Below are 24,779 nucleotides of genomic sequence, written 5' to 3' on the forward strand. Positions count from 1 at the left end.
ACATGATTTTCGACATGCCCTTCTATAACAGATATTATTTAGTAAAACATAAGATCTGAGTTTAGATGGTAATGATGTATCAATGTTAATTTCATGATTCATGGTTATATTGTGACTAGATAGGAGAATATCTTTGTTTAGAGGAAATATGCACTAAAGTATCTGGGGGCAATGAATATCATTAATTTATTCCTAAATGGTTCAAGAGTAAAAAGTCTTTGTATTATATTTATAACCTTCCTCTAAGTTTAAGATTGCTTCAAAAATATTTTTATAAAGCAGTAATGAATTGACTTTCTCATCATTGTCCCCCCACCCCCCTTACCTTGCCTCAGCCCTGACCCAGAAGCTACTGCATTTACCATCAATCCAGAAACAAACACTTCAAAGAAGAGCATCCGTCGGCTGGACCTGCTACTCCAGCCAAAGCATTTTGCCAAGTTTACTAAAACTTTTATATATAGATCTTAAACGATATGCAACACTAGCCAGGATATAGTGAAGCAAAGATTCAGATACACTGGCTTAACGTTGTAAGTTTGGCTTTTGAAAAACAATTTGGCAGCAGATATGATCAAAATCCTTAAAATGTTCACATTCTTTAATCTACTAACATTGTCCACTTCTGGGAGCCTACACTTTTTTTTCTCCCAGTTTTATTGAGATATAATTGATATACATCACTAAGTTTAAGGTGTACAGTATAGTGATTTGACTTACATATATTGTAAAATGATTACAGTAAATTTACTTAATACCCATCACACCTCATATAGATATAAAAAAAAGGAAAAATTTTTTCCTGTGAGAACACTTAGGATTTACTCGCTTAACAGCTTTCCTATATGTCATGCTTCAATGTTAACTATATTGTCATCATGTTGTACATATATCCCTAGTACTTATTCATAACTGGAATTCTGTACCTTATGACAACTTTTGTTCAATTCCCTCTCCTCTCTCACCTGCCTCCAGTAACCACAAATCTAATCTCTTTTTCTAGGAGTAGGAGAGAGGAGGTTTCTTTGGGAGGAAGGGGTCTTTTTTGTGTGGTTGTTGGCTTTTTTTTAGATTCCACATATAAGTGAGACCATACAGTATCTATTTGTCTTTCTCTGTATGACTACTCCACTTAGCATAATGCCTTGAGATCTGTCAATGTTGTACAAATGGCAGGATTTTCTCCTCTTTTAACAGCTGAATATATTCCATGGTGCATATATACCACAACTTCTTTATCCATTCATCTTGATAGGCACTTTGTTTCCACGTCTTGGCTATTGTGAATAATGCTGCAATGAACATGGGAGTGCAAGTATTTCTTCAACATAGTGTTTTTATTTCTTTTGGATATACAGGAATCTAACTTCTCTAAAAATCTTAGAAACAGAGAGCTGCCTGGGTGGCTCAGTCGGTTGAGTGGCTGGCTTTGGCCCAGGTCATGATCTCGCAGTTCATGAGTTCAAACCCTGCGTCGGGCTCTGTCCTGACAGCTCAGAGCCTGGAGCCTGCTTCGGATTTGTGTCTCCCTCTCTCTCTGCCCCTCCCCAACTCATGCACGCGCACGCACGCACTCTCTCTCAAAAATAAATAAAAACATCTAAAAATCTAAAAATGTTTTTTAATCTTAAAAACAGAATTTAGCATACAAATGGACCTAACAGTATCAAACACAAAAACAAAACCTAAGATGCAGAATCATTAAGTTCTCTCTGGCACAATGAATTCTAGTAGATGAAATACTTGATGAAATATTTTGAAATCATTTTTAAACAGTATTTATTATTAGAATAACTCTAATAAGCTGGGGATAGTTCTTCATCTTAACATTTACTGAGAAAGCAACATAAATTTTATATTACAATCACAACTACGTTTTTACAAAATCTCTATATAGGATGGATAAATGGAGAAGTAGGTGATGAAGAGATTATAGTAAATTAACAGAATCTTTTAACTCCGCTATATGTCTGAAAATCATAACAAAACATTAGAAAGAGGACTTCTACACAGACAAGGGAAAAATACTTAAAATACAGTAGACACAGTCAAACTGGAGAGAAAGATTGTTTTTTTAAGTTAAGAAAAGTGGAGAGCTGCCCTGAGCATGCATTTTCACAGAGAAGCCAAGGGCTCAGGAAATAGTACTTTATTGATAGTCCCCCATAAACCTGGAGGGTTCTCCCTGTGTCTCTCTTCTCCTTAGGTTGTCTTGCCTTGGCGATTTTAGCCACAACCATGACCTTGCAGAAAAATCCTAAACCTTTACTTCCATCGCTGACTTCTCTCATGAGTTCCAAATACCTGTTACTGAGTAAGTGGTAGACAAGTCTTCCTAGGTGTTCTGTGAGTAAATCAACCAGCATGTCCAGAAACCAAACCTCCTCCTCTCTTCTGAAGAAACTGCTACTCTTTCTACTGTCTCCACTGTCATTCGTGGTGCACACATTCTCCCCGTTACAGCTCTCTTCTTGTGCCTGTGGACCACACACGCCTCCCCTCAGTTGCACCTCTGCACTCTCTCTGATCTGCTCCTTTACAATTCACTCCCATGGCCACCATGTTGTTTCCTTAACCTCCAAGTCTGGGCAGCACCATCCCCAGAGATACAATAGATTTATCTTCCTAAAGCACAGTGTGGATCCTATTAGACAATGAGACAAAAGGACCAGAAAGCTCCTTTCCATCTCAAAGACTGTCTGCATCATTCCCATATATAAAAATACTCCTTGGGTCACCAATGCTTACTTACGAACACCAAACTCTAGTCTGGCATTCTCATCCAAAGCACCCTTGGCTCCCACTTGGCTGTACTTCTCTACACTAACACTACGCCCTCATGAATCTGACCACTCAAACCACCACCATCCCTCCTTCCTGTCTTTACCCAGGATAACCTACTCCTAATCACCAGCTCCACTGTCAGAATCCTTTCTCTCCTTGGGGGCTCCTTCCTCCAGGAAGTCCCATGTCCACAACTGAAAGTGATATCTGCATTCCCCAAAGCCTTCTGCCAGTGCCCCTCATATTTGAATGTGCAAGCAAATTGCCTGGGACCTTGGCGAAATGCAGGTTCTGGTCCAGAAGCTCTGCTGCAAGGCCTGAGAGTCTACATTTCCAACTGACAGGTAATACCAGTCCCCAGACCACACGTTGAGTGATAAGGTCTTACAGTGCATATTTAACATTGCTCAGTATTGTCATCATTTCCACCTCTGTATCTTCTCTCCTATTAAGACAATAAACTCCCAACAGATCTTGAATAGCTCCTGAGTCTTTCATGCCCACAGGAATTAGTTCAGTGTCTTAGGCATAGTACATGCTGGTAAGTGCACAGGTACAGGCAGAGGCTTTGTAATTACACTTAAGAAATTTTTTAAGGTTTATTTATTTGATAGAGAGGGACAGAGAGCAGGAGAGGAACAGAGGGAGGGAGAGAAAGAATCCCAAGCAGGCTCTCCACTGTCAGCATGGAGCCTGACACTAGGCTAGAACCCATGAACCGTGAGATCATGACCTGAGTCAAAACCAAGAGTCAGACACTTAACCAACTGAGCCACCCAGGTGCCCCTACACTTAAATAATTTTTACACTGGCACAGGTAACATGCATTGGAGAAAGCAAAGCCCAGAACTCTGGTCCTGTAGCCAGGCTGTGAAAGAGTAAACAAAACCTGAAGTATTATAAAAGTAGGACTCGAGTTTAGAATTTTGCGTAGTCTACCATTTTAAATATTTCTCAGACTCCACACATAGCATCTATTGAGACAGTTACCTGAAGATTTTACTAACATTTGGGTCAAATACAATCTGACTGAGGAAGAAAGAAGATGCACACAGAAGATACAAGAAAAATGGAAACCAATTTGACAGTAAATTTCATATATTAAAAAATAAAAAAATTAAAATAAAAAAAAAAAGAAGATACAAGAAAATCTACACACCACTCAGAAGCAGAAACTAACAGTGCAGATAAATGATGCTCTTAAACCGGAGACACAGTGACAAGGATCAGATGTTCCCTGACAATGAGTCAACCAAGCTGTCACACACATACACATACCCACTTGACTATAAGAGACAACTTGGCACATGGCTGTTTGACACCTCAGGAAGCTCAGCAGCATTGTCTAGGCCACTGAGCCCAGGAATGATATATTCTCAACCTTGCCCACTCTGACTTGCAACCTCTGGTTTAAGCTCCTTAGTTACAAAATGAGAAAAATGATGGTCTAAGATGCCCATACCACAACTTCACGATCCCAGCTGTATAATCTCACTCATGCACTCGTGATGGCACTGCAGAAAAATAAAACTTCCGCCCTAACTACAGTCCCAGAGTTGGTCAGACCTCCAGTTATGCAGTCCTACCTCTATCATCACTACTACTATTACTAGTAATAATTACCAGTGATTATTGCTAAAAATGGTAATAGCTCTACCTATGATTTATTGTGTAACAGGAACTTTATACATATTATTTAATGATCCCACAGTTCGTGAGTTCAAGCCCCACGTTGGGCTCTGTGCTGACAGCTCAGAGCCTAGAGCCTACTTCTGTGTCTCCGTCTCCCTCTGCCCCTCCACCACCCCAGCTCACGCACGCATGTGCTCTCTCAAAAATAAACATTAAAAAAAATAAAAATAAAAATAAAAAAAACAATACATTAAAAAAATAAATAAGTAAAATAAACATTAAAAAGATTTTTTTTAATTTATACATATTATTTAATGCAATGTGTTAGCAACCCAATAAGGTTTTTATTTTACCCTTTTTATAAAGATGTGAACATTAGGCTCAAAGTTTAATAAATTTTCCCAGGAGCTAAAGCATCAAACTAATGAAGTTAGGACTCATACTTTCTGTGAATTCACTATTTTTGTGCCTCTCAAAGGTCAGTCAACAAGCATTTACCAAATATTTACTCTAGGAGAGCTACTGTAGTAGGAGCGGAGATTAAAAACAAAGTATCTGCCTTCAAAGAACTCCTGGTATGGTAGAAATAACAAAAATATCAATTAAGCAGTTTCACTGTTGTGTTAGAAACACTATATGTAATACAGTGTTTCATAAGTCTTTTTAAAAACACAGTAATTTGCTGTATGAATTCTCAAAGAAATTAAGAATGGAGCATGCACTAAAACATGTATGAAGTCTGGCTAATGAATAAAGTATAAACATAAATTTTCAACATCCTTGCACGAAAAGTAAACTAGTATAATTTTATCCTTTTTGATTAAAGACTATCTTTAAAAGAAAAGCAAAATGAAACTCAAGCAAAATAAAGCACTTTTCATAAAGTTATATCACATTAACATGACAGCTACTAAAATATTTTTTGTCTGTAACCATATCTGCAATAATACTTAACACCCAAATACTATCTGGGGGGGAAAAGAAATTGTACTGAAAGAGTCGAATTGTTAGACTACATATAGCAGCTAAGTGCTGCCCTCTAGTGGCCATTTTGAAAATATCTTTATATCCTTTCCACAACTGAATTTAACATCATTTATTAGCAACAAACTTATTTTGGTACTATAGGTCAATCTACATTTTCCACTAAGTTTTTAAATACTTAAAGCTTTTAAACATAATATATTATTTCAGATGAAAAATCCTGGTATCAAAATCCCAGAACTGAATCTCAGCTCAACTTGTTAGCTGACTTTGGGTAAGTTACCAAACTTCTCTACATCTGTTTTCAAATCTATAAAATGACACATAGCAGTATTAAATAAAGATGTCATAACCACTGTTAGCCATTAAACCTGTAGTTGTATTTCCTTCAATTGAGGGCCTTTAGCACTTATTTTCCTTAAGGCTTTTCATAAATAATCCATTTCAAGCAACTCAAGACAGGAGTTAAACATCAAAAACACAACTAATGTTGAATATGGTTTCTTGTTAATGAAAATCTATTTCATTGGCTTTATCTGAGAAGGATGGCTTTCTATAGTGTTGTTTTGAATTCACTGAATAAAATCATCTTAAGAATATAATTACCTCTATTAAAACACCATTATTGTATATTTTTAAAAGAACTAAGAAATATTTTATGAGAAAAAATTACTTAGAATCTATCATTCAAATTTCCTTTCCACACATTCCTGGATCCCTTAATAAATTAGAAATCCTAAAATTCTGACATTGCTAGGGTGATCTCCAAACTCCTAAATCAGTATCAGAACATATTATAGTTGTATATATAATTTACACAGTTGCCTTAACTTATATGAAACTTATAGGATACAACTTTTCATTAAGTTAGGTCAATCACATAGAAGGTGTCACAGGACTCAAAATCTTCCAGACTCCATTCTCCCCTAAGGATAACATTCCAAGGCAACACATATGGGCATTGGGTCAGTTGAAAAGTCATAACTCACAGATTAACTTTATAACCAAACAAAGCACTGTCTCCTTCGGGGTTACTTCCTAAACTCATTTCAATTATTTTCCATTTTCAAGTGGTAAATACATCCCAATGCTTTTTGAGGATAGTGTTTTGGTTTTAGTCATTTTACTGCCATATTACTTTTTTTCACTTTTTAATGTAAATTTATACTAACAACTCTAGAGTAACATGATGTCACTGCAATTTTAAGACTTAACGTTTCTGAATGCTAAGAACACTGAGACTAGCAAGCAAATATATTCATTTGTCTGTTGAATCAGTGTCACAATTGTGATTTGTACTTCATGCTAATCATATCTGAATAATGACAGAAATTCCTAATTTAACAATGGTTTACATTCTTCAAATAATTACTTTCCTTAAACTTTACCTCCCTAGATGACTGATCACATTGCTAATCATGTATAATGATAATGACTTTCCATGTCATTGGAGGAATTTGTTACAGATGACTAACTTTACAATGGGATTACAAGTTAATTTACAAGGAATTTGTGAGCAATGTTTAGTGCACTGAATTTTTGAGTAAAAGAAACTGATTCTTAAAGAACTGCTTCTTAATTCATTCATAATTACTCCACTGTCCAATTGTTCTTCCATGTATACTTGTATATATTTAATAACAAAAGAGCAAAACTTATTTATTCCCAATTTATACTTAAGTAATATAAAGCCTGTACCCAAAAAGTTTTTTAATTTTTGAGAAAGAGAGAGAGAGAGAGACAGACAGCACGCACACACACATGAGTAGGGGAGGGACAAAGAGAGGGCAAGAGAATCCATCCCAAGCAGGCTCTAGCTGTCAACACAGAGCCTAAGATGGGGCTCAATCTCATGAACCACACGGGATCATGACCTGAGCTGAAACCAAGAGTAGGACGATTAACCAACTGAGCCACCCAGGCACCCCTGGCCTATTCCCAAAATTAAGTTCTAAAGACAGTTTTAAATTCTCCCCTGTGAAAAGTGTGGTTCTTCTAAATTTGAGTTCATCAAGATCTAGCATTGATATGCTAGTTTCTGAATAGTATAATATTCAGTTATATGGTTTGAAAACTTCTCAGCTTCTCTTCTCAATAGAGATAGAGATTATTTTTCCAACAATAAGAGCACTGCCATTTCTAAATCCCCTTTGTCTTCATTTGCATAATTTCCATAGACCCACCTCACACAAATCTGTTTTTCCAAATGCAAAAAGGTTGAGAAAAATTTTAAGACCCTGGCTTTCTATAGGATAATTTCACCTTTAACTTCTTGTCTGTGTGGAGCAAGTATCTATTTCATGCAAATTTTATATTCTGAACCAAGGAACTAAAAGAGAATATCAATTTTTCTTAAGTTACAGGCAGCATCTGTATGTCCAACACAGAAATTTTATTTTAGGTCAGACAGGTAGGAAAAAATAAGAATAGACTCTATAGGAAAAAAGGAAGGTGAGTTAAAGTAGAAAAGAAAGAATGAGTTTCAAATACTCTACCCGAGCTAGAGTAAAACACTTTACTTGGCAGCAGGTAAACATAACAGTCCAAGTCTTTGGCTTAAAAAATTTTATTAAGTAGCTGATCCAAACAACACGTGCGTGCACACACACTCACACACCGATGCATATAGACACAAACCACATCACCACAGTGTGCATTACTCTTTCGTCATCCAGCATCCATCTGCCCTTCTCAAAGGCACATTTTCCTGGCTTCTACATGGGAAAGGCCAGGACTTTGACCAGCTCAACCCTAGTATTCCAGTCACTCTCAGCTCCAGAGCTGGAGCATTTGACCCAGATCTAACCATCCTGCACCCTGCACCCAAAAACTGCTGCCTCAGTGAGCCAATCAAGCCAATCAGAGTCAATCCTCAGCATTTTGTTCGAATGACTTGGAAAAGGTCTTCCCTCTTTCCCATCATGCTTGACACTAAGTTGTAGAGGATGAAGCCATGGCCATCATTTTGACTCCATGAGGGAGGGCCTGAAGTTGCCAGAGGACACTAGGTAGGGGGGCCTAAAATGCAGCCCAAATGAAAAGAAGAGAAACCACATCCTGGTGATAGCCTAAGAACTCCAGGTCTAGCCATTTTTGAAGCCAGGATCTATCTCTAGACTTTTCAGTTATAAGAACCAAACATGTCCCCCTTTTTATTCCTTAAGTCAGCTGGAATTCAGCTTGTTGTTGCTTTGTTATTTGCAATGGATAGTCTTACTTGATAAATCAAAACCCTGATATCTTAATGACGACACAAGAAATACACAAAAATTGAACTGCTCAACTGCCCTTATCAGTCATACACCAGGCATGTCCTTCCTCTTCAGATTTCTGATCCATTGTTCACAGGGTCTCAGGAATTGTATTAAGTGTGCACAACTTCGATATCCCAATATACAATTTGACATAGATCTATAGCAAAAACATTTCATGTGTCCTATAACGAAACCTGTTCACATATATATTTTAAATCCATAAAGCAAGCCTATGAAGGAAGGCTGTTATTACAGTTTATAGTTTGTAGATTAAAAACTTAAGTTTAGAAAAGTCGACTTGAGTCTTAATGCCTCACAGCTAGTAAATGGTAAGGGTCAGGTCTTTTCATTATTCTTTTATTACATTTTCATTATGTTTTTCTTATTCCACAAATAATTTTTATCACGAAGTATAAATGCAGGACATAAATAAGCACTAAATTCCATCAAATTAAGAACTGTAAGACTTTTCAAAATAGTATAATCTTACCTAACTCAGGATCTCGAATTCCCATGTACAATTCAAGAAGATCATCAATCTTCTCAACTGCTTTTGTTTTGGCTTCAGAGGGCTTTATCAAAGACAAGAGAAAGAAGATACTATTTTATATAAAATCTCTTGAATGTTAAGGGAAGGTAAAATCTGATTTGGAGCCAGTTCATGGTTGTGTCCATCAGCTCATTTGAGTGGAAATCTATCCCCAATGTGCTCTGTAATGCAATACAAATCAATACAGTAAATACTTATTTTTAGTGTCAGCATTAAGTGCCATGGATTCAAAGGAGAAACAGAACACAGTCTCCAAGTAGCTAACAATCCAGAAAGGGAGACAACTGTGAAAATAAATATGTAATAATAAGGAAAAATTTTAAAGGATATAAGAGGCATCACAGACAAGGTAAACTTAAATCTCTTAGAAGTCACAGAGGACTTGAAAAAAGGTGACTTAAAAACTGTTTTCAGGGGTGCCTGGGTGGCTCAGTCAGTTAAGCATCTGACTTTGGCTCAGGTCATGATCTCGCTGTTCGTGAGTTCAAGCCCCACATCGGGCTCTGTGCTGACAGCTCAGACCCTGGCACCTGCTTCTGATTCTGTGTCTCCCTCCCTCCCCCCCTCCTTCCCCTCCCTGTTTGCTTGCTAAGAAAAAAACAAACTGTTTTCAAAGATAAACTGGTAGAAGATAAGCAGGAGAGGTTACTGCAAATAGAAGTATTGCAAATAGGGGCACCTGGCTGGCTCAGTTGGTAGAATATGTGACTTGATTTTGGGCTTGTGAGTTCAAGCTCCATGTTGTATGTAGAGATTACTTAAAAATAAAATCTTAAAAAAACTATTGCAATAGATATGCAAAGTCTATGTGAACTCAGAGTCTGATAAAAAAGAGTATACCCAGACAGGACTTGGTCTTAGGGGTTCCTGTGGGCCATGCAAAGGGCTTTGGTCCTCATCATGCAGATGAAGGGTCTCCAAACCTTTTAATGGCTCATCCCCAGGGTAAAACATTTGTTGAACATATGGTCTTACTATTTTTTATTTAATTTTACTGTATTGGCCCAAGATGGAGCCATGCGGTCCAAAGTGTCATGTTATCTAACTTTTTTGTCCCTGTAAATACTGTGCTTGACCAGAAACGCAGTATAATCCAGTCAGCCCACCCCCAAATATCAAGCGAACTCTAGGACTCCTCACACCAAACAAGATTGACTATCTAGCCGCAGACAATCAGAGATTTTCTATTTCTCTCTTACTTGTTCTCTAATCTTTATCCTACAAATCTTGTCCTCTAACCCATTTTGCAATTGTCTGAAAGGGGACTGTCCGCTTCATGAATAAAGTTTGTATCACCTAAATTGTCTTTAATTTTTTTTATTTGTGGCATTTTATTTTTATTTTTTTATGTAAGCTCTACACCCAATATGGGGCTCAAACTCATGACCCCGAGATCAAGAGTCACATGCTCTACTGATTGAGCCAGCCAGGCACCCCTTCTTTAATCATTTTTTCACAGTATGTATCTTTCATAAATACATGTATTACTATATTAATGTATTATATACATTATGAAATACACAGAAATGTTATAAAAGGAGAAGATGCTGAAACAATAGTTAATTTTTATGTATTAATGGTACCAAAATATTTTTGTTCTTCCTAAAATTATTAAAGGTTAGAGTGAAAAACATGATTGAATACATTATTCTTTGAAAATCTTGGTTTAACGTTGGCAAAGTTTGTTTCTACATTCAGTTTATTTCAATACTTGGTCTTAATGGCTTCATAGCTAAAAAAGAAATTACCCAAAGATGTAAAATAATCAACTACTGGTACAAATGCAGAATTCAAGATTAGATTGTAAGAAATTCATAATGCTTTTAAGACAGTTATAAATATACGTTGCTTTGTGTTCTCCAAACTTATTAAAATATGCATTTTATTACAAATACCATTTTATTTTTATTTCCTTGAGGATATTATTACAACTTTCTCATGTTCTTATTTATATGAACTAAGCCTTAGAAAAACAGGTACAATATACCACACTCTTGCCTTCTTTATGGTGTATTTTGGATGCGCTGTGTAAATCAACAGTCCATGCAAAGTAAGTTGGGTGTTCACCTTTGTAGCCAGCCAGCCATATTGTTAAGTTTTGTAACAAGTATCACTATTTCTCATACACAATTTTACCATTCCACCCCCTAAATAGCTCTTGATCTCATCACCTCTTCCCCACTCACATTCTGATTGTCTGGGTTTAGCCCTCAATTTTTTCATATTTGCAGAAGTTTCCTAATTTTTCTCCCTGCCTGCAATCTTCACCCTCTCAAACCCACCCTGCTCAACAACCCATCCCTTAGAACCAAGGGATTTTTCTAAAACACAAAACTATATTGCTCTCCTCAAAATATTTTTTTTTAACGTTTATTTTTGAGAGAGACAGAATGCGAGCAGCGGGGAGGCATGGGTAGCCGAGACAGAGGGAGACACAGAATCTGAAACAGGCTCCAGGCTCTGAGCTGTCAGCACAGAGCCCGATGCAGGGCTCAAACTCATGACCCGTGAGATCATGACCTGAGCCGAAGTCAGACACTCAACCGACCGAGTCATTCAGGCTCCCCACTCTCCTCACGATTCTTAAATGGCTTCCCCAATTCCACAGACCTTTCACATCCTGACCCAGGCCTCCTCACCCCCCAACCAGATCCCTCTAGCACCCCCAAATCCCAATCCCATGGATGCTTATAACATCCCCAAGCCCATCATTTTTTCAGACCTAGAATACTCTTCTCCCCATTTTTAACCAACTCAACCATTTCTTTGGGATAGAAATTCCCTCCCACCTCTCCCTATCCCTGACAGCAGCTGATCAGCTCTCCTCTGACATTAACCCTATTCCCTAGTTTTTAATGGCTTCTTTCAATACTTCTCTCCCTTTAAAAGAAAAACAAGGTTTTTATTCATCTTTGTATCACCAGCACCTGGACTATGCCTGTCTCAAGAAACACATACCAAATAATTTATGAGGTATGCAGGTGGAATATCTTCCACACTTTTCAGAATCTGTTCTAGGTTATAAGGAGGCGATTTGTTTCAGATCTATAAATTCTTTAGATCATAAGTCCTTTGCACCAAATTTAACATTAGCAACAAACTAGCCTTTTCCTTTGAATTGGGCTATTTTCAGTTACTCTATTTAATGAAATAGGCTATGAAAATAGGAATGGAGTTTAAAATTTTTTTTTAACATTTATTTTTGAGACACAGAGACAGAGTGCATGGAGGGGAGGGACAGAGACAGGGAGACACAGAATCCTAAGCAGGCTCCAGGCTCCAGCTGTCAGCACAGAGCCCAACTCAGGGCTCGAATTCACGAACTGTGAGATCATGACCTGAGCCAAAGTCAGACACTTAATTGAGCCACCTAGGCGCCCCTAGGAATGGAGTTTTAGAAGTTTATCTTCAAATGAATCTTTCCTACCTCCCCAGACAGATCTTCGGCTGCTCCTTTTCATCCCAACACCTTATAAACAGCAGGTACTCAACAAATACTAATTATGTTAACTAAGCAAAGATGACCCTCCTCCTGAAGTGACATCGAGTTTTCTGCCTGCCTCTGACCCCTTTGCAAGTGGTTTTAAGATCTGTCCTTTGTTCCTCACAGCCTGGACTAGAAAGCAGTGGGCATTCTCCTGGCTCCCCCTGCCAGCTCCCTCTCACTGTCTTCCACTCTCTTCCAGATTCCTCTTCTACTCAGGTTTGTTCATTCATGTAATAAACATTTACTGGCCTGCATCAATGTGCCCAAGGGTGTGCTGGACACGGGGGGCACCTGGGTGGCTCAGTTGGTTAAGCATCTGACTTAGGCTCAGGTCATGATCTCAACATCTAGGAGTTTGAGTCCACTTCAGGTGACCCCACCCCACTTTCTCTCTCTCCCCTTCTCTGCCTCTAACTCACTTGCACCCTCTCAAAAAAAAAAAAAAAAAAAGTGCACAGGACACTGGAAAAGTAAAAACTCAGAACTACCAGATGTCACTGCCATGAGTTTTTCACATACCTCCTCAAATCTCATTTGTAAAATACTTTTGGCTCTCCCCGGTCTCTTCCTTGCCCCTTGCATCCACATGAATCCTTTCATTCACTATCCAAGACCAAGGTACCTGACTCAGAATCTTTCTCTGGATTCCCCCAAACTGACAACATCCTAGGGGACTCAAACATATGAAAGTACAACTTTGGCATCATGGTTCTTTGAGTGTCTGCTCCAACAAACCACCCCCATGAATGATCCTGGGCATCGTCACCCAACAAAACTCTGGGATCCCACTCTGAAAACTTGCTCACTCTGCTCTTCAAACACATGGAGAGCCCTAGGCCAATATGAACCAGCCATCTCTGGTGCCTGTGCCCTGCCTGCTGGAGCTCCCTCGCCTCAGACACATGCCTGACCTCCCCATTGTCTACAGGAGGACTTCATCACCACAGTCCTCCCTGGGAGAGCAGACCACCATGTGCCACCCTGAATCCTCACTACCCCTGTCACCCTTAACCCCTGCTATTCTCTCCTTTCACCCTTCCTCCCTCCATTGGTCTCTTCTCCTTTTAGTGTTTTTCACTTAAAAACTGACCAAGTCAGGGGCACCTGGGTGGCTAAGTTGGTTAGGCGTCTGACTTGAGCTCAGGTCATGATCTCGCAGTTTGTGAGTTCGAGCCCCACGTCGGGCTCTGTGCTGACAGCTCAGAGCCTGGAGCCTGCTTCAGATCCTGTGTCTCCCTCTCTCTGCCCCTACCCTGCTCATGCTCGGTCTTGTCTCTCAATAACAAACAAACATTAAAAAAAATTTTTTTTAATAAAAAAACACTGACCAAGTCAATCAGCAAAAGTTTACTCTTCTCAAGTTTAAATAACGGTTTATTAATTCAGCAAAGATTTGTGCTCCTTTGATGTGTCAGGTACTGTTCTAGGTGCTGCGGCTACAGCAATGAACAAAACGTGAGAAAAAGAACTAAACAGATAAGAAACAAAGATATAATGTGTCCTATTGTGTTTAGTGCTTTAAAGAAAATTAAGGGCAAGGAAGATTGGGCAGGGGGAGGAGTGTCAGGAATTGCTACTTAAGCAAGATACTCAAAGAAGGCCTTTTAGATAAAGCAATATGTGGACAGAAACCTGAAGAAGTCAAGGGAGTGAGTCACGCCTGGAGGTGGACAGGCAGAGGTAACAACAGTACAGAGACATTGAGATGGGATGTATCTGGAATATTTGGGGACAGCAAGGAGACCCATGTGGCTGAAGCAGCGAGAGCCAGGAGAGGAGAGGAGTGGTGGGCAACGAGCTCAGGGAAGAAATGCAGAGTCAGATCATGTTGCTCACTCCAAGGACTTTAGCTTTTATTCTGAGTGCAATGGGAAGACACTGGAGAGTATGGAACAGAAAAGCAACCACTTGGACTTTTAATTCTGGCTGATGCGCTAAGCACAGAGGGAAAGAGGACAAGGGTAAACACAGGAAGAGTGAATACAAGGCGACTGCAACATTCAAGACAAGATGTAAGTGCCTTGGGCCAGATGAGGAGGGCAGAGATGATGACAAGTTGCTGGATTATGTTCTATTGTGGAGGTAGACCCACCAGGGTTTGCTGATAAAAGGGACATTGGTCACGAAAGACAAAAGTCAAAGGTGATGAGGAAATGTTTTACCCGAGGAGACTGGAGTTCATGAATATAGTATTTCATTACCAAAATCTTAAGTATGCCTGCTACTACCAGTGGCTCTGAGACTTTCTCTTGCCTCTCAGAGAATTCTGGTTAAGTGTTTGAGCCAGTCCAGATGTCTACAGACTCTAGCAAATGTTCTCAGCAGGTAGCTGAAGATGGCCATAGATCACAATTTCTTCTCTTGGACTTACTTATGTTTCCTTCTTAAATGCTTTCAGTAATCTTTGTATTATTTAAGTAGGCATTGAATTAAAGTCCTTGCTTTAGCGTATATGGTACCCTGTTTAATTTTGTGGCTTTGCCTTTATTTCCAGCTCTAATAAACATGAATATCCACACATTTCCAAGCAAAATGGGAGTTAAATAAACATAACCTACCATTTCTTCCACGGTGGCAGGACCCTTTGATCTCAGGCGAAGTGTCTCCCTTCCAGTACTAATTTTTCCTGCTGAGGACTTTCCAGCTTTTGACCTTGGCTCTATTTCTATAAACATATAATAGATGGAGAAAGGTGTGTATATTCAGAAAGAATTTCAACAGATTTCTATAAATGTAAATGTATTTTCCATCATAAAACTATATACACAATTAGACATTTGATAGAAGACATGTCTTCTTATAGAATTTCCTAAAAAAAAATAAATTCGCCTGCCATTGTTATTCTTATATTCCACATGCAGTCTGGTTACAAAAATAAAAGGGAAATATTTTAAATATAGTTGGAAAGCACTAAGAGTTAAAAGGAATAAAAAATAAAACAGGTGGCTTTATTATAATAAAGGGATGTAAGTAACAGGAGAGCAGAGGCAGAAGTTCAGCTGGACTTCATTAAGGTCATGAAGGATTCACGTCTGGATAGAAGAGAGGAGTGTAGGCACTCCTACTGAAGTACCTACCCTCTGCTTGATGCTCTATATACAAAACTCATTTAATACTCATACGAACCTATGATGTAAGTTATAGCCCTCATTTTACAGAAAAGGAAATTGGACTCCATAAAGAACAGAGCTGGGATTCAAATCCAGGTCTTGTGACCCCAAGTCTGTATGCTTTCCTCAATGACACTCCAACACCGTACCTCTTGCAAACACAAGGGATATATTCAGAGATGTCATACTGAGAGAAGCAGGATTCTAAAGAGGCTAGGAATAAGTTTCAAGGAAGGAATTCTCCTCAGAAAGTCGGTAAAAGAACAGAGAACAAAAATCCAGGGAAAGCCACTGCTTTCCTTAGGCTTGTTGTGTTTTGGTTTTTTGTTGGTTTTTCCTACGCACCAGGAGTCACCCAATACTAAGCAGTAACATGAGTGAAAGGGTAGGGCGGGGACTGAGGATAACTCCAAAGCACATGCCCTATCTAGGCCAATAACTTACTCCAATAACTTACTGCCCTGGGGAAATGTGTGCCCCGCATAGTTGAATCTACTTGTTTGCAAAGAAACTGGATACTCAGTTCTCTATGAAACTCCTGATTTTTAAGTTTTTCCAATTAAGTCAAACCTTTAAAAACAACATATTAGCAAAAATAAAAGATGTGTGGATCCAATTCCAGTCACAGGCTACCAACTCATAAGTTCACAAATATCCCCAAGTACCCTTGACCAAGGACTCTGTGGCAGCAGTTTGGGACAAAGTACAGAGGTGGGGCAGGAAGATGCCCTACCACCAACCGGAGATAACTGAGCTCCAATAAGGAGCCACAGGACAGGCTGGTACATGCAAGTAGGTAGTGAGGGATGTACAAAGCTCTCCAGACAGACATCAAGTGTGCTGCAAATATGCTTTCTTGCTGACATAGAATCTAGAATCATTCCCATCTTCAGCAAGTACTGTTTTGCTATTGGGAATCCACACCAAAGTAATTAAGGATTTTACATATTAATTGTAACTTGTAACCGGTGACAGAATCACCAAAACATAAAACAAGTTTTCCTCTGGGGTGCCTGGGTGGCTCAGTTGGTTAAACGTCCAACTTTGACTCAGGTCATGATCTCACAGTTTGTGAGTTTGAGCCCCGCGTTGGGCTCTGTGCTAACAGCTCAGAGCCTGGAGCTTGCTTTGAATTCTGTGTCTCCCTCTCTCAAAAATAAACATTTAAAAAAAAAAAAAGCTTCCCTTGGAGAATGAAATTATTTAAAATTATCACGCAATAAAGAGACCAGTTCTCCTAAGCTGATGACATTAATGCTAATCATCATGACCAGACAGATTCTCCAGCAACCAGAGCTTTATCGGCAAGTCTACTGCATTTGCCTTGCCAGTCATACTGTGCCCCGAGGGAAGAACAAATTAATGGAAGATTTTCAGCACAGAATTTCCAGAAGCGTGCCCAAAGAAAAAGATGAGGTCTGTCATCACCACCACCTCAGAGTGACGTACAGACCTAAAGCACTCAAGACAGTCTCAGCTTAATATTAACCTTCAAGATAAACAACCTTACACCACCCACCCCTTCCACACCCCACACACACACACACACGCACGCGTGCGCGCACACACACACCACACCACTGTGATTTCACTAAGCAACCTACTCAGTATAACCTGTCTCCCCATAAAAATTTCCTATAAGGTGGAAAATGAACTGCTCAGCTAACACAGGTGTTTTGGTCTACCACTTCACACACATTTCTAACTAAACTACTGCACTAGCATTCTGACTTAACAAGTCTCTTGCAAGTTTGGTCAGCAGGATAGAACCCTGGAAAATTGGACAACTCTAACAACAGTGCAAATAAAAGGTTTCTGAGGTTTACAAAGCTAAGGACCCAGCCTCTGGAGTTTTATCAAGGGACTGTCATCCAGGCTGGAGAAGTCAGCCAGCTTCCCTAGATGATGTCTCTATCTTACACCTTGCTCTTAAAACACCAGTAGCTAGAAAGGAAAATGCATGTAGAATGGAAGGGTTTTTTAAGTTTTTTTTTTTTAATATTTATTTTGAAAGAAAGAAAGAGAGCGGAGAAGGGGCAGAAAGAGAAAGAGTTCCACGCAGGCTCCATGCTGTCAGCACAGAGCCTAACCTGAGGCTCGATCCCACAAAGCATGATATCATGACCTGAGCTGAAATCAAGAGTTGGATGATTAGCCAACTCAGCCACCCAGGTGCCCCTGGAAGGTTTGCTTCTTTATTTAAATGTTTTATTTTTTAAAACAGTTTTAGGTTCAAAACTGAGAAGACAAATTTCCCATATGCCTCCTGCCCCCACATGTGTACAGCTTTCCCTTTTATCACCATTTGCCACCACAGTGATAAATTTGGTACAATCAACAGACCTACACTGACACATCATTACTTGAGGTCTGTGGTTTACGTTACGGTTCACTCTTGATGTTGTACTTTCTATGGGTTTGGAAAATTTATCCACCATCACAGTAGCATATAATTTTTCTTTTAATTTACATGCAAGTTAGTTAGCATATAGTGCAACAATGTATTCAGGGGTAGATTCCTTAATGCCCCTTACCCACTTATAGCCCATCCCCCCTTCCACCACCCCTCCAGCAACCCTCTGTTCGTTCTCCATATTTATGAGTCTCTTCTGTTTTGTCCCCCTCCCTAGTTTTATATTTTTTGCTTCCCTTCCCTTGTGTTCATCTATTCTGTATCTTAAAGTCCTCATATGATATTTGTCTTTGTCTGACTTTGCTTAACATAACATCTCTAATTCCATCCACGTAGTTGCAAATGGCAAGATTTCATTCTTTTTGATTGGCGAGTAATACTCCATTGTGTGTGTGTGTATACATATATATACACATACATATACATATATATGTATATATACACACACACCCCATGTCTTCTTTATCCACTCATCTGTCAATGGACATTTGGCCTCTTTCCATACTTTGGCTATTGTTGACAGTGCTGCTATAAAGATGGGGGTGCACGTGTCCCTTCGAAACAGCATACCTGTGTCCCTTGGGTAAATACCTAGTAGTGCAATTGCTGGGTCATAGGGAAGTTCTGTTTTTAGTTTTTTGAGGAACCTCCATACTGTTTTCCAGAGTGGCTGCACCAGCTTGCATTCCCACCAGCAGTGCAAAAGAGATCCTCTTTCTCTGCATCCTCGCCAACATCTGTTGTTGCCAGAGTTGTTAATGTTAGCCATTTTGACAGCTGTGAGGTGGTCTCTCATGGTAGTTTTGATTTGTATTTCCCTGATGATGAGTGATGTTGAGCATTTTTTCATGTGTCAGTTGGCCATCTGGATGTCTTCTTTGGAGAAGTGTCTATTCGTGTCTTTTGCCCATTTCTTCACTGGATTATTTGTTTTTTGGGTGTTGAGTTTGAGAAGTTCTTTATAGATTTTGGATACTAACCCTTTATCTGATATGTCGTTTGCAAATATCTTCTCCCATTCCATCGGTTGCCTTTTAGTTTTGCTGATTGTTTCCTTTGCTGTGCAGAAGCTTTTTATTTTGATGAGGTCCCAGTAGTTCATTTTTGCTTTTGTTTCCCTTGCCTCTGGAGACTTGTTGAGTAAGAAGTTGCTGTGGCCAATGTCAAAGAGGGTTTTGCCTGCTTTCTCAAGGATTTTGATGACTTCCTGCCTTACATTGAGGTCTTTCATCCATTTTGAGTTTATTTTGGGGTATGGGTGTAAGAGTGGTCCAGATTCATTTTTCTGCATGTGGTTGTCCAGTTTTCCAGCACCATTCGCTGAAGAGACTGTCTTTATTCCATTGGATATTCTTTCCTGCTTTGTCAAAGATTAGTTGGCCATACATTTCTGGGTCCATTTTTGGGTTCTCTATTCTGTTCCATTGATCTGATTGTCTGTTCTTGCACCAGTACCATACTATCTTGATGATGACAGCTTTGAAGTCCGGGATTGTGATGCCTCCTGCTTTGGTTTTCTTTTTCAAGATTGCGTTGGCTATTCAGGGTCTTGTCTGGTTCCATACAAATTTGAGGATTGTTTGTTCTAGCTCTGTGAGGAATGCTGGTGTCATTTTGATAGGAATTGCATTGAATATGTAGATTGCTTTGGGCAGTATCAACATTTTAACAATACTTGTTCTTCCAATCCAAGAGCATGGAATATTCTTCCATTTTTTTGTGTGTCTTCTTCAATTTCTTTCATAAGCTTTCCATAGTTTTCGGTGTATAGATTTTTCACCTCTTTGGTTAGATTTATTCCTAGGTATTTTATGGGTTTTGGTGAGCATACAATTTTTTTTAATGTTTATTTATTTTTGGCAGAGAGAGTGCAAGCAGAGGAGGGGTAGAGAGAGATGGGGACAGAGGATCCAAAGTGGGCTCTGTGCTGACAGCAGCAAGCCCAACGTGGGGCTTGAACTCACAAACCGTGAGATCACAACCTGAGCTGAAGTCAGACGTTCAGGTGACTGAGCCACCCAGTTGCTCCAGTAGCATGTAATCATTGTCCTAAAAATCCTTTGTGCTCTGCCAATTCACCCCAGTTTTTTTTAAGTCATTATTTGTCAAACCATCCTTCTCCATTAAGGTAGTTATCTCAAAACCAACCACTCGGTGGCACCAAATATTAAATTTTAAGTTCTGGCTTGGACCAACCTCCTGAAAGGCAGCTTTTACAGCTAAGGAAACAGAAGCCATGTTTCTCTATGATCCTATGATTCAGGGACGTAAATCACCAGTTCATACATGAAAACAGGATGGTCCTGTTTACCCGCAGGAGAAAAAAACAAGTTCTGTCCTTCTGTGCTGAATGTTTTGAAGACTGTGAAAGTTTCTCGTCTGGCCTACTTTTGGCAAGCCGGCCTAAGCATGTCTAACTAACGAGGCCAAGCCCTAAGTCAGTCACTTCACACTTCCCATGAACAAGTTTACATGAGACCTCTCTTGGGACTGAGTGCAGAGAGAGACGCAGTTCGTCCAGTAGACACTAGTAGCCAGCCTGCAGCTGGCTGGATTTGCTAGATTCAGGGCTCCTCACTCCTGTGAAGCATACAGACTACCCACCTGCTGCAGATGACGTAGACCACAGGACACACACAGCTGTGGTTACACAGCTGCTCCCATAGTTGAGGGGGAGGTCACCAAGAAGCAGTCACACTTGTTCCCAAGCCCATTTTGTGGCAATTGTATCTGTTACTCTAATTATGTAATTTAATTTAAAAGTACATGCACTGATGAAGTAAGTGTGAACCAAGGAGTTATTGTGAGGAAAAGTAGGTTAACAGCTTTGGAAAGATTCCATGAGGGCAGATGCAAAAAAAAAAAAAAAAAATAGATGTAAGCAAGACAACACTAGGAGATTAGGAAAAATATTTTTAAACATCCAGCATTTCGGGGCGCCTGGGTGGCTCAGTTGGTTAAGCGTCCGACTTCAGCTCAGGTCACAATCTCATGTTCCATGAGTTCAAGCCCCACGTCGGGCTCTGGGCTGATGGCTCAGAGCCTGGAGCCTGCTTCCGGTTCTGTGCCTCCCTCTCTCTCTGCCCCTCCCCCGTTCATGCTCTGTCTCTCTCTGTCTCAAAATAAATAAACGTTAAAAAAAAAAAAATTAAAAAAAATAAAAAATAAAAAAAAATAAACATCCAGCATTTCACATATCTAGTTTTTTAAAATGAAACAGAACCCACAGATATGCATGAAGATTGTAATTATGTAAGACCTCACAGATTGGAGAATCTGTGTCCTCTACTCAGAGGGATTTTTACATCAAAAAAAAAAAAAAAACAGTAAAAGAATGTATACATTTTTAAATAAGATATTTATACACACTAGTATCATTCTTTATGATACCCCATTTTAATGGGCATTTTCAATAATTAGCCCACCCTCCAGTCTCTGCTATACCATGAAGTGGAGGAATGAGGAAGCAGAGAAGACAGATGTCTACCTCTAGTTCGACCCTGACCTCTGGAGAAATAAGAGGCTAACAAAAACTATAGCCCTGTTTTCAGGAGGGGCACATACAACATGGCTTAGATCCCCAACTGACACAGAGTGACAAGGTGGTGAAATGGGCATTCTCCTCATGTCTGCAGAACAAGGTCCTGTTCTGGTCCCATGAGGGCTCTAGTTGGCCTACAGCATGGATCATCACTTTCATAAGGAAGACCAAAGCCAGGATTTCAACAGGAGATGGGTACAGACAGACACAGCTACATCTAACACTTACTCAGTGAACAAGGTAGAGTTCAGAATCAGAAAACCTGAGTTCAAATCCCAGCTCTTCTGTTCACAGGGAACAAGTCCTCATCCATAAAAGACCACCACCTAAATATGGTGTTGTTTTAAGCATTCACACAGCTAATGTATAATACTTGGTCAGCCCAGTGGCCTGGCTCATATCATAGAAGGTTTCTGCTGGTACATTTCAACCTGGGGAGGAGAAATCTCTTCCCAAAACTCTCTCCCCATCAGAAACACTTGCATTGGTTTTCTGACAGTATTCAGAGACTTGTCACTTCAAATAGAGGTCTCCTTTTTATTCTATTTGATCTTTTCCATAAAACTATGATTTTCCCCCTTCAATTTACAGGAGCATGGAAATAACACGTGACCCTCCCTCCCATTGTTCCACTCAGATTCTCCAAAGTGGCTGAGTTTAAACCCAACCTCTCATGGAGGCATTCAGCAGTGGAGGCCCTCCAGTATCCATTCCATTGGTTGCCTTCTCAGTACCCACTGATCATTTGAGGGTCACTGTGGTTCAGGGGAAGCTGACTGCTCTCAGCTTCAGGGATGGGCCAACCTATCAGATTCCCTTCATCACAAGTGACTGTTTCAGAGATGATGATGTGACCAAAGTCAGTTAAGGCAGAATGAATCTAAGGACTTTTGCTAGAAATTCTGAGACAAGGACATGCTCCTTTTCTGTTCTGCAATGAATAAGGAAGCACACAGTCTCAGTAGTTGCTGACCTCCATTTCGGGACAGAATGTGGAGCTAACCTTAAGATAATATAGGAATAATGAAGCTGATGCCTCGGGCAGCAGAGAAGAAAGAGCAAGAAACTGGGTCCTGATCACACTGTACAGGATGGTTGATTTATAAGATGCCCTTTTCTGCACAAGTCAGTTTGGTAAGGTTTTCCACTGTTGCCAACTGAAAGAGATCTCACAATACAGAATTCTGTCTAAGCAGTGAAGCAATTTCTAAAAAGGCCTTCCAATGCTTGGACATACACAAATAGACCTGTCTATAAACAGTTCAAGAGCTCCCTACCCTATTCCCACCCCTAACACACACATGCCTGCACACACACTTCTCAGAACAGCTGATATAAAATCTAGCTTGTGTTCCAAAATATAAAAATGTAACTGTACATTCCCTTTTTCCATGTGCTCTTCCTCTCACCAACATTTCTCAGACTCCTTTAGAATGGCCATGAGTTTTTATTTTGTTTTTTTAAATTCAGCTGGTAGGGTGCTGGGGTACATTTAAAAAAGACAAATTGGGGCACCTAGATGGCTCCATTGGTTGAGCATCCAACTCTTGATTTCAGCTCAGGTCATGATCCCAGGGTCGTGGGATGGAGCCCCACACTGGGCTCTGCAGTGAGTGTGGAGCCTGCTTGGGATTCTCTCCCTCGCCCTCTGCCCCTCTCCCCAGCTTGTGCTCACTCTCTAAAAAAAAATAAACATTTTTTAAAAAGACAAAAAGATAAGTGGATGCCACATGCACAACGCATCATTGTCTACTGGATCAAAGGAGCTGGCAACAATGAACCAACACCACAAAACACACACACACACACACAGTTGCTCTTGTAACTGTTCCTTTGAGGAGACTATACAGTGCATGATAAGTGTGGGAAATGGAATAACTGTACCTGAAATCTTATTCTTTAGTTAAGATGTCATTTGAGGGTGCCTGGGTGGTTCAGTGGTTAAGCATCTGACCTGGCTCAGGTCATGATCTCACAACTCTTGAGTTCAAGACCTGCTCGAGCCCCCCACAGCGATCATGAGCTCCAGCCCCAGGTGAGCCCTGCTTCTCTCTCTCAGCCCCTCACTCACTTGTGCCCTCTCTCAAAATAAAAAATAAAAAGACATCATTTGAGAAAAACTCAGCTCTATTTTTAGAACTCCTTGAAATTACAGGCAAAAGTTAATGCACGCCTTGAAGAAAGTTTGTAGCTTTAATACAGAGGGGACTGTGTTACAAAAAAGATTATAAACCTCTGGACTCCAATTGGAGGGAAAAAAAATTTTTAAGTGCTGGATAAAATATTTTTACCCTTTTAAACTTATTTATTCCACAGCATGATTTTACCAGAGAATTCAAAAAATCAAGAGGTAATCTTCACTTTTATTATTGGTTTACTACATATTTTCTACTAGTCTTTGAAAAGGTATGAAAAGTGTTACAAAAACAATCTTAACAGTTTAAAGAAGAGATATAATGGAATATTCTACATTTCTAACACAGAACCATTTATAATATTAAAGAAAATGGTTTAAAATGAGAATAATCAGGGGCACCTGGGCAGCTCAGTAGGTTGTGTCCAACTTCAGCTCAGGTCATGATCTCACAGTTCATGAGTTAGAGCCCCACGTCGGGTTCCGTGCTAACAGCTTGGAGTCTGAAGCCTTCTTTGGATTCTGTGTGTGTGTGCACGCGCGCTCTCTCTCTCTCTCTCTCTGCCCCTCCCCCACTCACACTCTGTCTCCTTCTCTTTCAAAAATAAATTTCAAAAAAAAATTTTTTTAATGGGAATAATCATATAGTTAAAAATTATGAAGCCACTAAGTAGAATGACTCAGTTTCTCTACTTCTTAGCCTAGAAATGCTAGCCTCTTTTTCCAAATAATTGTTTTCTGGCTATAAAAGTTAGTATATTAATTTTATATTAAAAATGCAAAGAACACAAGAAGCCTAAAGAAAGAAGTCACTCATAAACTCACCACCTAAAAAACTATTAAGTTTCAATATACATATGCTGTAAGTCATTTTTCTTAGTTGTTACAGG

At 39.6% G+C, this 24,779-nt stretch overlaps 1 protein-coding gene across 3 annotated transcripts in view; it reads right to left on the reverse strand.

Moving 5' to 3' along the window:
- Positions 1–24,779, reverse strand: part of GIPC2 (GIPC PDZ domain containing family member 2) — a 191,279-nt gene that overhangs the window by 113,818 nt on the left and 52,682 nt on the right. For all 3 annotated transcript variants that reach the window (XM_060625306.3, XM_060625304.3, XM_060625307.3), the window contains exons 4-5: positions 15,250–15,356; positions 9,145–9,226 (exon numbers count right to left, since the gene is read on the reverse strand). In XM_060625306.3, coding sequence (XP_060481289.2) covers positions 9,145–9,226; positions 15,250–15,356 — 189 coding nt within the window. The remainder of the gene's footprint in view (positions 1–9,144; positions 9,227–15,249; positions 15,357–24,779) is intronic.

The sequence above is a fragment of the Panthera onca genome, chromosome C1 (assembly GCF_046562875.1).
Source record: "Panthera onca isolate mPanOnc1 chromosome C1, mPanOnc1 haplotype 2, whole genome shotgun sequence".
NCBI lineage: Eukaryota > Metazoa > Chordata > Mammalia > Carnivora > Felidae > Panthera > Panthera onca.